The sequence below is a fragment of the Bidens hawaiensis genome, unplaced genomic scaffold (genome assembly GCF_021521415.1).
Source record: "Bidens hawaiensis isolate Kalapana, Puna unplaced genomic scaffold, B.hawaiensis_p1.1 tig00011661_1, whole genome shotgun sequence".
Lineage (NCBI taxonomy): Eukaryota > Viridiplantae > Streptophyta > Magnoliopsida > Asterales > Asteraceae > Bidens > Bidens hawaiensis.
In genome coordinates, this window is record NW_027491918.1 from 630,555 (window position 1) to 644,808 (window position 14,254).

General features: G+C 35.2%; 1 protein-coding gene and 1 pseudogene across 1 annotated transcript; one reads left to right on the forward strand and one right to left on the reverse strand.

The window, feature by feature from the left end:
• The first annotated feature begins 568 nt into the window (after positions 1-568).
• On the forward strand, positions 569-5,082 carry LOC143538617 (transcription initiation factor IIB-2 pseudogene; annotated as a pseudogene).
• Positions 5,083-9,623: 4,541 nt separating this feature from the next.
• On the reverse strand, positions 9,624-14,254 carry LOC143538659 (uncharacterized). The gene is made up of 10 exons (XM_077032171.1): positions 14,168-14,254; positions 12,554-12,779; positions 11,297-11,419; positions 11,065-11,217; positions 10,861-10,981; positions 10,724-10,765; positions 10,478-10,645; positions 10,313-10,358; positions 10,158-10,235; positions 9,624-9,938 (listed from the first exon to the last, which is right to left on the reverse strand). The coding sequence occupies exons 1-10, from the start codon at positions 14,236-14,238 to the stop codon at positions 9,857-9,859; spliced, it is 1,110 nt and encodes a 369-aa protein (XP_076888286.1). The 5' UTR covers positions 14,239-14,254; the 3' UTR covers positions 9,624-9,856.

A 14,254-nucleotide genomic window follows, 5' to 3' on the forward strand; every position in this document is an offset into this window, starting at 1 on the left:
ATTAAGATATAAATCAATATTCTTCTCTTTTACCACCAGTGATAGGAGAAACGGGTGCGACGGAGGTGGGCTTGCGACGGGGTGGAGGTGCGACGGAGGTGGTGGCTTCCATGAATGTCGTGGTGGTGGCGTTACAGAAGGTCGATGAAGACACGAACGTGGGTGCCGTGGCGATGGCTGCCGTGACCGGAAAAACGAGATGGCCGGAATCCATGGCGGCGGTGGCTGCCGTGGCGACGGCGTGGTGCCGGAAGTTAGGGGTTTTGATCGGAATGATTTATGGGTGCGATGATTGAATTATTGAAGCGATTGGTGGTGGGATTTGAGAGATTTGAGGTTTTGAGTGATGAAATCTAGGGGGTGTTTGGTAGAGGGAATTGAGGGGTGAGAAATGGAATTGGAAAGAATTCTCTTGTTTGTTTATGAAAGAAAGAGGTGAGAAATGGCAATAAACCATTTCCATTTCTCTGATTTTGATTCTCTAAAAAAAGCGGAGAATTGGATTTCTCGACGTTCATTTCTCCCATTTTCCTCCTTTTCCTTTCAAACTCTTTCTCCCATTTCTCCCATGTCTGATGCCTACTGCAACGACTGTAAGCGCAACACGGAGGTCGTCTTCGACCACTCCGCCGGCGACACCGTCTGCTCCGAGTGCGGACTCGTTCTCGAGTCCCACTCAATCGATGAAACCTCCGAGTGGCGTACCTTCGCCAACGAGTCCGGCGATAACGATCCCGTCCGTGTCGGAGGTCCGACGAACATCCTCCTCAACGACGGTGGTCTCTCCACCGTGATTTCCAAACCTAACGGCGTTACCAGCGATTTCCTGTCGTCGTCGTTGGGCCGGTGGCAGAACCGTGGATCTAATCCCGATCGGTCTTTGATTCTGGCGTTTAAGACCATCGCCACTATGTCTGATCGGTGAGAAGTGTTTGTATGTATGACAATTGTTGATGATTTAATTATTGGAGTTGCTAGGTTTTGGTTGAATAGATGTATATGGTGAATTGGTGATTTACTGATTGTGATCGTATGTCTGATCGGTGAAAAGTTTTCGTATGTTAATGGAAATTATTGTGATTAGGGTTTTTGTGTGTAGATGTATGGAGATTATGATGATTTGGGGTTTCATTTTGTTTGTAGACGATATTGTTGATTTGTAGAAAGTAGGATTCTGAATTTGCTGGTAAAGCTACTGCATGTTGCATTGGATTGATTGCACATGCTAATGTATCATCTTGCTAGGGTTTAACAAAACTTGAACTTGCTTCACATGACTTTGAAAACAGAGTATGGGTTTTTTTTTATTATGGAGATTGGAAAGCATCAATTGTATTGTGAGATGTTATTACGTTATTTGGTGTCCTTATTAATTTTATTTTGTTAGTGACCTGTTACAAGTAGTGTGCTATAACCATTGAGCTTACGAGTGTGTTCTAAAACTATGGCTGTATATATGGTGAGTGGTTTTAAAGTTTGAAGACCCATTCATTTATCAACGACTGTAGTTTATAGAACATGAGCTGTATCAATGACTACTAGTAAGTTTTACATCATAAAACAATGTACAAATGACCGTCAATATTTTTTTAAGGTAATTATTTTTTTAGTGTTTATAGTAGATAGACCTTGTCTGCACTGCCTATTTCCCAAGTGATCAATGATCATAGCTTGGTTTTGTTATAGTTTCCTATACTGATTCGTTAATAACTTAATATTAGAAAGTAGTATTCTGAATTTGCTGGTAAACATGCTGCAATACACATTGGATTGAATGCACATACTAATGTGTCAATCCCAAAACTTGAACTCTTTTCACATGAACTTAAAAACAGAGTATGAGTATTTGATTATGGAGATTGAAAAGCATAAATTGTATTGTGATATGCTCTTACCTTAGTTGTCCTATTTTCTATGATTTTTTGAATGATTCACTGCAAATGTTGTGGCATAACCTAGAACAAATGAGTTCACGAGTGTGTTGTACAACTATGGCTGTAAATGTGGTGCTTTGTTAGATTAAAAGTAAAGAATCTAAATCTGGTGTGTGGTTTTATAGTTTGAAGATCCATCCAATTAGCATTGACCTGTAGTAACTACTGCTAGTAAGTTTTTACTTCACAAAACAATCTATAAATGATGGTCATAATATTTTTTTAAAGTAATTATTTTTTTTGGTGTTTAATTTCTATAATAGACAAGACCTTGTCAGCTTGATGCATTGTCTAATTTCTAAGTGATCGTAAGTTGGTTTTATTATAGTTGTGTAAGGCCCCGAACCCGGTGGCCCTAATTTAGCGTCGGATTTACTCATAAACACAGTTCTTCAAATCAGAGTTTATTAAAACTTTTCGCGGAATATAAAACATCAATCATTTGTTACAAAACATTAAATCTTTTCTTTGATACCATAACACAAAACTTTATATTTAAAACATCTTTACTTTTTTCTTCAGATGCCAGCCGTTCAATCCATGCCGTGTGTCATCCTCATGCTAACTCTATAATCAGCTCACCTGCGTGCATACTAAAAGTCAGCTACGCTGAGTGAGTTCTAGTTAATCGAACGCCATACAATACATACACATACACACATATCCGTAGATACATATCCATACTTCACTAGTTACCCTTCTGTTCTACATACATACTTGCTACCATACATACATACATATCTACAATCACTAACCTCAGTCTACCGAGAGTACGTTCATAGTTCACCGTCTATACCTGTACTCAAGGTCGTGAACACGTACAAGGTTCGCAGTCCTTACCTATGTTCACCATTTATGGTACGTACAAGGATCGCGGTCCTTCCCTATACCATAGTACATCCACAACACGTACAAGGTTCGCAGTCCTTCCCTATGTTGCAACCTAATTCATAGCACGTACGAGGTTCGCAGTCCTCCCCTATGCTACAAAATCAGCACGTATAAGGTTAACAGTCCTTTCCTATGCTGAAATACATCCACAACACGTACAAGGTTCGCAGTCCTTCCCTATGTTGCAACCTAATTCATAGCACGTACGAGGTTCGCAGTCCTCCCCTATGCTACAAAATCAGCACGTATAAGGTTCACAGTCCTTTCCTATGCTGAAATACATCCACAACACGTACAAGGTTCGCAGTCCTTCCCTATGTTGCAACCTAATTCATAGCACGTACGAGGTTCGCAGTCCTCCCCTATGCTACAAATACAGCACGTATAAGGTTCACAGTCCTTTCCTATGCTGACGCCTATCTACATTACGTATAAGGTTCGCAGTCCTTATCTACGTTTACATATATCATCTACTTCACGTATAAGGCTCGCAGTCCTTAACTACGCCATCACCAGCCGAGTCTATGTCCGACAGAAGCTAGAGGGATTTGCCATCCTAACTTACTATGTCGAACGTAGAACTCACATGTCATTCATGTACCTATATACACATACTTACATTATAACATAAGAACACTCTAGGCATTCTTTACCTCATTCATTTAACAACCATACCCCTTGTCGTTACGTGCAATATCCGAAGATCGTTCACGCCCCGACAAGTATTCATTTGAAATATTCATACATCTTCGATATATAATATTCGTACCTTTATTTTTAACCTGACAGTACGCGCAATATCCGAAGATCGTTCGCGTACCGACAAACAATCATTCATATCTATCACACATATCACATATGACATACACTTATCACTTAGGATAAATGTATTAACAACACATCGAGTATGCACACAGCCCCGAAAACATAACAAGGAATTGAGCTAGAAACTCACCTGAACTCTGCTTCTTTCTTCTGATAGCTGTAAATCCCTTCTTTAACTGAGCTCGGCTGACTGTACAAGTTACACGTATCAATACTCGCCTGATCTAATCTGGTGGCCTAGTATTAGCTTACTTTTACTTATCGCTTTTAATTTATTTCCTAATCGAACTCGGCTTTAGGCGAAGTTGTCATCAGGCGAACTTAGCTTCAGGCGAAGTTGTCATCAGGCGAACTTAGCTTCAGGCGAAGTTGTCATCAGGCGAACTTGGCCTCAGGCGAAGTTACCAGTTAGGCGAACTTAACTTTACAGCGAAGTTGCCATCAGGCGAACTTAGCTTGCAGGCGAAGTTCATCAGGTGAACTTAGCTTGCAGGCGAAGTTCATCGCTTTGAAGGCGAAGTTGCCCAGTTGCAGGCGAAGTTGCCCAGATCAGCCGCTATTCGGTTTCTGTCCAGCATTTTGAGCGATTTTAACACCCTTGCTATGGTTCAATATCACCCACTACGCTTCCCGATCATTTTCGGTCGTTTATACACTAAAAAGCTTGGATCTTTAAACTTCAAAGATCAAGAATCATACCTTTTTGAGCTTGTTTGGATCTCGTTTAACTTGTTAACACAACTAATCGCTCTCTCTCTCTCTCGGATCTGCTCGTTCCTCTCCTCGGCCCGGCGGCGGTGTAGATGGTGTGTGTGTTTTTGGAGTGTGTGTGTAGAAAGTAAGGAAATGAAGATATTTTTGGGTTTAGGGGATATTTATATCCCTGAAATCCCATGGACCTAAGGCCCATTCTCATTTAACCCGTCTCCATTAATCCAACACTAGCCCGACTCATACCAACTCCTACTCTATTATTTGTTTCCTGACAACCCGAGTAAACTTTCCCTCTATTAGTAAGTAATATAATTAATATCACTTTGAAATTTCGGGATGTTACAAGTTGTCTATACTGATTTGATAAGAGGTTCCTATTAGAACTAGTTGCAAAATTCCTGTTGAGTGGGTTCTCAACAGTTTTGTATATTATTAAATTGTTAGTGATGAGTTGTAGGTGTTGAAGTGAGAGACATTCATAAGATTTTCAAGAATCATTATCTAATTTTTTTCACTTATGCATTTACATACACTTTAGACAATTTGAAGCCATTTCACCAGCTTCCTTTTTACTCATATCTGTTAATTTAACTCAGTGTAAATCAAGTATAACCCATTTCAACTGCTTTCATTTAAATGTATATGCAACTTTGTTTTTTGCAGGAGAAGCCCGATATCTATTGCTGCAGCTATTATTTATAGTCACTCAACTTTCTGATGAGAATAAGCCCCTAAAAGGTAACAGACATCTTATCACATTTTTATAAACAAATACGAATGGGGCACGTTCGTGATTGTTCGTTTATGAAAATGAACGTGGTTGCGTTCGTTAATAGTAGTACGTAAATGTTTGAAATGTAAGGAGAGAAACATTGAGAGTGCAATCAAAGTTACTAATTTCAGAGTGCAATCAAAGTTGTTTATTAAACGATAAAATAAATTATGATTGTGAGTACTATAAAAAGGAAAATTATCTGTTGTGACTATTCTAACAATACACCTTTTATAAACAAATTTAACACACTAATCATATATAGAAACATTTGAAATGTTTGGACACAAGCGTGTTTCTGATTAATTCAATTTGGCTAGTTTCACAAAAATTACTCTTTTTGACCCGTAACTGAACCAGCACAACCGACCAATTTTGCCACCTCTAGTTAGAGCTGTTCGTAAAAGCTCGGGGCTTGCTTGAGGTTTGCTCGGAAAATGCTTTTTTGTAAGCGAGCCTATCCGAGTCTATTTGTATTTGTAGTTACATGAATTATGATTTTTAATTGTATAATTATGCATTTGTACGTAGACATGGCAGATTCAAATATAGTGAGAGGAGTTACTCGGAGCAAGCATACCTGGACAAATGATGAAGATGAAAAGCTAATTGATGCATTAATGGAGATACATGCATCCGGAAAGTATGCTGGTGCTGACGTTCTTTCTTGCGTTGACAATAGAAGAGAAAATTGAGATGGTCGAGTTGTATACCGATGGTTCAATGGGATAGTTGTGTATGGTTGAAGTATGTTTTTTATATGTATCTTTTTATATGTTTTTTATTTTTTAATAAATATTTGTTATGAAAAAAATACTTGTGCTAATGATAAAGTTGATATAATTCTCTGTTTATTTCCTATGTACCAAACAAGAGAAATGATTCTCAGCTATATTTTTCTACTGAAATCTCTGTACTACCAAACAGAACAGTCAATTCTCATTCTCCAGACCAATTCCCTTTCTCTGCAATTCCATTTCTCTATTCCATTTCTCTACAATTCCATTCTCTGTACCAAACACCCCCCTAGGGTTTGAGTGATGAAATCTAGGTTTGAGGATTTGAGGTTGATGATGATGAAGATGAACTGCATGAGTTTGAGGATATACTCTGTTGTTGTTATATGATAATAATAATAATAATAATATTACGATGTTGATGAAGATCCGCAAATAGCATATTCTAAAATTTATTATTATATTATTACTATTACTATTATATTTGTTATTTATTATTACTAAAAATAATAAGATCTCTTATTATTATATTATTACTATTATTATTATATTTATTATTTATTAGAAGAAGATTACTAAAATACCCTTAATATGTTGGTATTATTACTAAAATACCTACGGTCAACTGACTGCAGGAGTCAGAAGAACCCGCCGGAGTAACACAGGGAGTCAAAGTTCGCAAAATCTTTTTCAGGGGTTAACCCATCGCGCGACGATATAAATCAGGGAGACAAAATGCAGATTCCTCTAATAATAATAATAATAATAATTCATATTAGGGGACTCAGATAAAATGTTTATAAATTGTTTTGAAACGGAAAAAAGGTGAAAGTTTAGGGTGGATGATGTTACTTTTTTTGTTATAGTGAGACTGACTCAACGAAAGTGAAAGTTAGAAGTGTCATTGGTTACATTACGGGTATGATGGGTCAGTCACCTCTTTCATTGAATATGTTGTTACCGGTAGATTAAACCATTGGTGTACTTTGCTCATTATCGTATAAGTGCGGGAGATTAACAATTGGTTTGTACACTCGGTGTTGCGGATTACACAACATGTAGATAGGATGTTAACGCTAATTTTTCACAACTTCATTCTTGTGGGGAAGTATGTTTAAGTTTAAACCGCCCCTTTAGCAAATAAAAAAATTTAACTTTCAATGGAATCGAGTAGTTGCTGTTTAAGTAACGAGAATAATTAACGAAATTAAATAATTTTTCTATTATAAGAACTGGAAACAATTTAAATGGGAATGAACCAAAATCATCTCAACCAAGTCCTTTGTTAATCATAGATTATCTCAAGTTAAAAAAAAAAATTATAAATAATTTGTTAAATTGTGAAAACAACACCTTGTCTCTTTAATGATATCTTTGTTTAGTCAATTTGTGAGCTATTGATGAATTAAATGAAATGAATAGATATTTATGATCGTGATGCTCACTACTATAAAAGTATACATGGAAAAGATGGAGACATCATGAAAGGGTCACCAATATAACAAGCTTTAATGTTGCATTTATTACAAAGTGAAAATAATTTTCATTTTTTAGAATTAAAATTCATTTTCCTATTTACAAAATCTTCATTTCCAACAATTTTATTTCATTAATTATTGCCACCTATTCTTCAATCATTTAATTTGGCTTCTATAATCTCGAGCTAAACATATGTAACTAGGTTTGTTGATTGTGAACTAGTAATTTATCCATATTTTGCTGCACATGTCCATGTTTTTACGATAAGTGGTTTTCAATTAAGATTCTTGATATTTTTGAGTAATTATACTAAATTTTCCCTATACAAATGTTTATTTTATTTATCTATATAGTGGTTTCATCAATTATATAACATCTAACTATTTATGCAGCTTGTAAAGTGAAAGAAATTACAAAAAAACTAAAACATGTATCTCATGACAGAGCTGTGTGTAATATATGTATGTATTGGTTGTGTTGGTGTGCAACTCTGCATTTAAAGTAAGGGAAAATAAAAGAAAAGATCCACAACTGTAAAAAGCAAAATGAGGCAATAGAGGATAATACATGGTGGAAGGTAACTAAGTTCACATTAAACTCTATCTACAGTAGTAGGAGATAGCCGTAAGTTCACATTTAATAGTTCTATACTTCTATAATGTGAATGAGAGACAATGAAATTTTTTTTTTACTAGACGATAATTACAAAGATTTTTATTTGCGCTTGAATTATTATTTAAATAAATTGTTACTAACTCACTAAATAATAATACCTAAATTCACGAATGAACATTAAACAAGTCAATCCAAAACACGACCCAAGTTTAAGTGTTTCCAACTCAAACATTACAACGAATAAAATACAGGTCATGTTCAAGTTCACCTATTCAACCCGTCAACCCGTAACCCTTCAACCAAACACAATTACACTTCTATTAAATACACTACGTGCAAATGTATACTTTATAATATCAAGATAAAAGCCAGTCTTTTGCTTCACAAACCGAATACTTCAACAGTGAAATTTGATGGAAAGAGTAGTCAGGATATGACAAAACACGCCTGGTACATAAGTGATTAAGTGAATATGTATCACGTAGGTTTGTACTAATTCGCTTTCGAGCTGTCAAGTGACTATTGCTCCATTTATTAAGAAAGGACGCATGGGTATGTCTTATAATAAAGAAGTACTCTCTTCTCTGATGTGCGCTATATTATTGTGTCATGTTCTTGAAGGGTTGATCGTAGATTAAGCCACGTGACAATACCATGCCAAAAGAAAGGGGGCCTTCCATATGACTGGAGTACGAAGATAATTCTACAGCAAACTAAAATCTAGATCTTGTTCCACATTCATGAAAAGCCAGGGGTTGAAACTTAAAACATGTTACATGTTATGAAACTAAGACAACTTATGTTACTAATAATAAGAAAGAGTTGGCCGCATCCAAAACCTATAAATAGAAGCTTCTTTTAGTCTATATTTTTAAAGAGAGAGGTAGAAGTCGAAGATAAAGGCTTTCAGTGACACTTATTCCAACAACAAACACTCCTATAAATGTAACCGGGGGACTTGCAACAATTTAACAAGAAATAGGTCTAGTGGAAAACAAGCTCCAACATGAGAAAAGGCTTGGTCTCTTCTGAGAGCATCCGCCCGCTCTTAATCCGAAGGTCGTAGGAAAAGGCTTGGTCTCTTCTGAGAGCATCCGCCCGCTCTTAATCCGAAGGTCGTAGGAAAGATGATGTACGTGACCCGGACCGTGAAGTTTCTGATGAATATATAGCTGTTCGTTCGAAAAATAAGGAGACACATTTTCTAGTTTTAGAGTAAAAGGTGGTGATTTATCGAGTGAAGAAATATAGCTAGAAGGATCTTTGAATCCTTGAAAAAAAGAAGTGAACTGTTTGCATCCTAGACAATCAACAGAATCATAATATAGGGCTTTTAGTGTTCTTTCAAAGTAATATGGGTTTCAAAGTTACTTGATTTTTTTTATGACAAACTCTGATTCAGATACTATGATACAAATATATATTCAAAAATAATCAAATCAAATCAAATATTGCCCAACTTTAAAAAAACTCAATGAGCTTCATACATCAAGTTTTGCGAAACTAATCGATTAAATTATATATGTTATGTTTTAGATCTTTAATTCAAAGCTTTCACACTCGACTGGCTCGTTATGTTGTATAGAGCTCAAAATGAGCGGAGCTCGAGCTCTTTTGAGTTAAACTGTACTTGATCTTAATCAAGCTTGGACTGACTCATTAACACCCTACATTGGGTCCTCAACCAACAAAGCTTTGGAATGTCGAACCAAATACATGAACCAAGCAAAAACTATAGGTTTCATATGTGTGTACAAACATTCATCTCAACACTAATCAAATCCGAAAACCGTGAAGATGCTAAGCCGTAAATTTTTGAGGAGCGGTTAAGTTGCATCTCATCTTCACTTTGTACAAGATACATGAAAGAAAGTAAACCTGATATTCCACTAGCTTATATTGGCTTCCCCTGCTGCTGTTGTTTCTGCTTGTACTTCATCATATGCCCCGGTTTCTTGGTTATACGAGTACCTGGAACAATGACAATAAGTTTCTAACATTTAAAAAGATATAAGAAACGATAAACGGCCACCTTTTAAAAAAAACAGCATTCATGTCCAAAATTTCACAGGTAAAAGAAATAATATAGGAAATGTAGAATTTAGATTAGTTGGAAGTTGGAACTTTGAAATTTGAATGCTTGAACAAACTACTAAATGAAATAGATGCACATTATAAAGAATATCTTACCACTGTCCAGAAGCTGCATTGCAATACAGTCCTGAAGCAGGATCATAATAATAACCCAAACTGCTACTGTAGTAATACCTGTAGAAAATATAATTCACAGTTAGTCAAACAAACTGGCAGAAAAACAGAAAAATGACACAAGCAAAGATGCATACCCCGAAGACTCGTCAAAAACGTAGTCGTTTTCTGTAGGCCCAGTGCCTGCAATTGAAAATAAAACTTGAGCCACTGTAATATAACAATAACAACAATAATGATGATAATAATAATAATATGATAAATTGAATGAAAAAACAAAACTAGAAAACATATCTACATACCATTTGAAGGATCGACGGCAGCCTTTTCAACATCATCATCTGCAAACATGTCAAAGTCATCATCATTGTTTGAAGTATTATTATTTTTATTATCTGCTTCATGTATTCCATTTGTTGAACTTGACGAGGTGCCTTCTCCTCTAGCTCGTGCTAGCTTCTCAAATCCCTCTTTTAAGTCAGAAAAATAAAACAATAAGTATGTTATTTATGAAAACTACATTAGCACTAAAATATTATAGTTCTAACCTGCTTCCCTTTGAAAGACCTCCTGTTTCTCATGATATACATCTGCATCAAAATATTATACTTAAACATAAGTCAAAAAGTTAACAACTTATTATGACAAGATCCTAAAACAAATATTGAAATAAGATGATCTTAACTGTAATCGCCATCATCCATAAGTTTGATGGCGTCTTCAGTTAGTTGATCAAACACAACTTTTGTTTCTGCTGACATTTTTTCCTTTCTATTTCCTTTCAACCTTCTTAAAGCTTGAAGAACCTAAAAAGAATATTATATTCAATATGAGATTGCTGTCACAAAAATTGAAGTGTTAAGCAAAACTATCATAAAAAGAAACTTACTGTTTCCCCTGGTTCAAGCACATCAGCTATCCGTCTTTTAATCTTTCCAATATCTTGACTTGTAAGATCCACAGCTTCAGCTACAATGTTTGTGATTGAAGAGTGTTTTTGTACAAACTTTGGTTCAGCATCAATGCTATCAAGCCATGCATCCTACAAAGATAATTAAAGAAATGAAGGTGAAATAGTATACACATTCACTTTATAGCAACCAGGGAATCAAATGTTGTACCTTGATGTCATTGGTGACATACTCGACATAGTTTCCTGTCTGGTCAAAATAACCTTCTTTCCTCTCTTGTTCAAGATTGAAAGGTTCAAGCTTAACACCATCATCTTCAAGTTGCTCATTATCCTGCAAAAAGTAACCATGTATCATTAGTGTTCTTTATTAATGTAATCGAAGTTAACAAAGTGAAAAGTGGTTTCCAGCATAGTATTATCAATTATCTACCGATTGCGTATTTACATCATATAACTATACAAGAAATAAGCATAAGCTAAACCCTAAAACCCATTGACCATCATACTAGGCTATATAACATTAGACAATCTAACGATTAAATTAGTTTCTGTAAGTACAATTTCAATTGAAACTTGAAACAGGCAGCAAGTAATTCATATTGAGAAGTATGATTGAAAACATTTTAGCTTGATATACCGTTTGATACGAAAAGTTGTATGCTTTGGTTTCTTTCAATTAGAATTTATATTAGAGTAAAATTGGAATGCAGAAAATGCGTTCTATATACTTCAGTGTTTTAAAAAAACTTAGTAGAACTAGAGTACTAGACGCTCGGGCAGCCTCATTACGGTTTACCTTGATATATAATAAATCAAAAAATGCAAAGGTCAATATTGTGATACAATAAGATTTCTAAATGACTAATCTATCGTTCGATCCATAAGCCAAATTAAGCATGCATATAAAAGATTTTAACACCTCAACAATAACATCCTGAAACCATGTTTCAAGAATCAAGATCTAAAATACATGTTTTCTTAGTGTCTTCCATGTGCAACATTTGACTGCAGGTAACTGGTTTCCTATCCACATCTTCCCACAAACTATGTCAAACAGACGACCCATATCCATGACATGCTTTTATTACAGCTTATGAAACAATTTATAAAATAGGTACAGCACAAAAACAAGCATTTACCAACATTAGAAAAAAAAATTGTGGAATCTTATTTATGATTAGTGTTTAGCCCAAGAAAAGACCCTTCAAGTCTCTACATGTTGTGTGATTAACACTTTTACAAGCACAACTCAATTCGAATGTTAGAACAAGGTGAATACTTTTACAATGTAGTATACTAATTTATGCATCCTCCAGTTTATTTGCTAGACCGGTTGTTATTGCATCTACGATGTATGCAACTTCGATCTTATCAACATTAAACACTGGTATGGAAAAATTAAAGCAGACAAAAACAAACCATAATGAAAGCTACAAGACGGTAAAAGAATCTAAATCTAAATTACCTCATAATGCATTTCAGAAACAGCAACATCATGAAGAAGATCTCCAGTTGCCTCAATTTCAAGTCCAGCTTTGTTCTGATTCCGTCTTTTCGACCGCGCTTTTTCTACAAGCTTGGAATCCTTCAACTCCTCTGCTTCATCTTCAGTAAATTTTGGTACATTTGCCACAAGCACTTCATCATTAAACTTCACCTTCTTTCCTTTAGGAAACCTCACCTTCTTTTGCCTACAAATTCATCATTCAAAAACACCGAATCAAAACCCTAATTGAACATAAATATTAGTTTACCAAGTGTCTAGTGAGCAAAACAAGGGAGTACAGTAAGTGGTAGCTCAGAATCAACCAAAATACAAGATTACAAGCTCTAAATACTTTGCAGATTCAACAATAGCAATGAAAATTTCATCAAACATGTTTTTATTAGAAATTTGCAGTGATAACACGTATCAATACGATTATACTTTAAACATTTGATGCTCAATTAAACAACTGGATTAGCTTATGAAATATCAAATTGAGATGAATAAACCATAGCAGTACATATTTCGCTGCATACTTTATGTTCACTACGAGGATCAACCAATACAAAGCCCTAATTACTTTGCAGATTCAACAATGACAACAAAAAATTCATCAAACATGCTTTTTTTTGCAATTTGCAGTGAAAAAGCATATCAATACAATTATATCTTATAAATTTTATGCTCAATTAAATAACTGGATTAGCTTAACATCAAACTGAGATGAATAAACAACAGTACATATTTTGTTTCTGTGTGTGATATTATATTTCACTGCGTACAGCGTACTCACTCTAATCAATACCTAACACTCTTATGTTCAATACCAGGATCAACAAGAATACAAGCCCTAATTACCTTGAAAATTTCATCAAACATGCTTTCTTTCGCAGTTTAGCGGAAAAAGGTATCAATAAAATCATATTATACATTTTATGCTCAACTAAAAAACTGGATTAGGTTACATAAATCAAATTAACAGGAACAAACAATAACAGAATAACAGCACATATTCATTTGCGTGCACACAATATTATATTCCGCTGCGTACTCGCTCTAATCAATACATAACACTCTTATGTTAACACTACCAGAATACAAGCCCTAATTCCTTTTCAAAATTCATTAAACACGCTTTCGTTAGCAATTTACAGTGAAAAAACATATCATATGCATTTGATGCTCAATTAAACAACTGGATTAGCTAACAGAAAATCAAATTAATACGAACAAACAATAACAGAATAGCAGCACATATGTAGTATACGTGCACGCAACATTATATTCCGCTGTGTACTCGCTCTAATCAACACCTATCACTCTTATGTTAACACTACCAGAATACAAGCCCTAATTCCTTTGCAAATTCATCAAACACGCTTTCGTTAGCAAATTGAAGTGTAAAAACGCATCCGTACGATTCAATTCCATACAGTTCAAGCTCAATTAAGCACTAATAGCTAGGTGACGGTCAAACGAGTGGATTAATATCAAATTCTGACGAATAAACGATAATAATAATAATAATAATATGACTATACGCGAATAGACCTAAATAGTTTAATAACTGAAAGATAGAGGTTGAGAGATTACGGAGGCTTCTTGTTGAAATCGTCGTCGTCGTTGTCGGAGAGTGGTCGCTTACGGGATGATTCCGCCTCCATATTGTGTGTGTTTGCG

Bases quoted from the DNA above. Each gene is read 5' to 3' on its own strand.
- LOC143538659 (XM_077032171.1), bottom strand. From the start codon at position 14,238: ATGGAGGCGGAATCATCCCGTAAGCGACCACTCTCCGACAACGACGAC. The intron at 11,218-11,296 runs GTACAACATTTG...TTATCTTTGTAG, and splicing joins ATGTCACCAATGACATCAAG to GATGCATGGCTTGATAGCAT. The intron at 10,359-10,477 runs GTATGTAGATAT...TTTCAATTGCAG, and splicing joins TGCCGTCGATCCTTCAAATG to GCACTGGGCCTACAGAAAAC.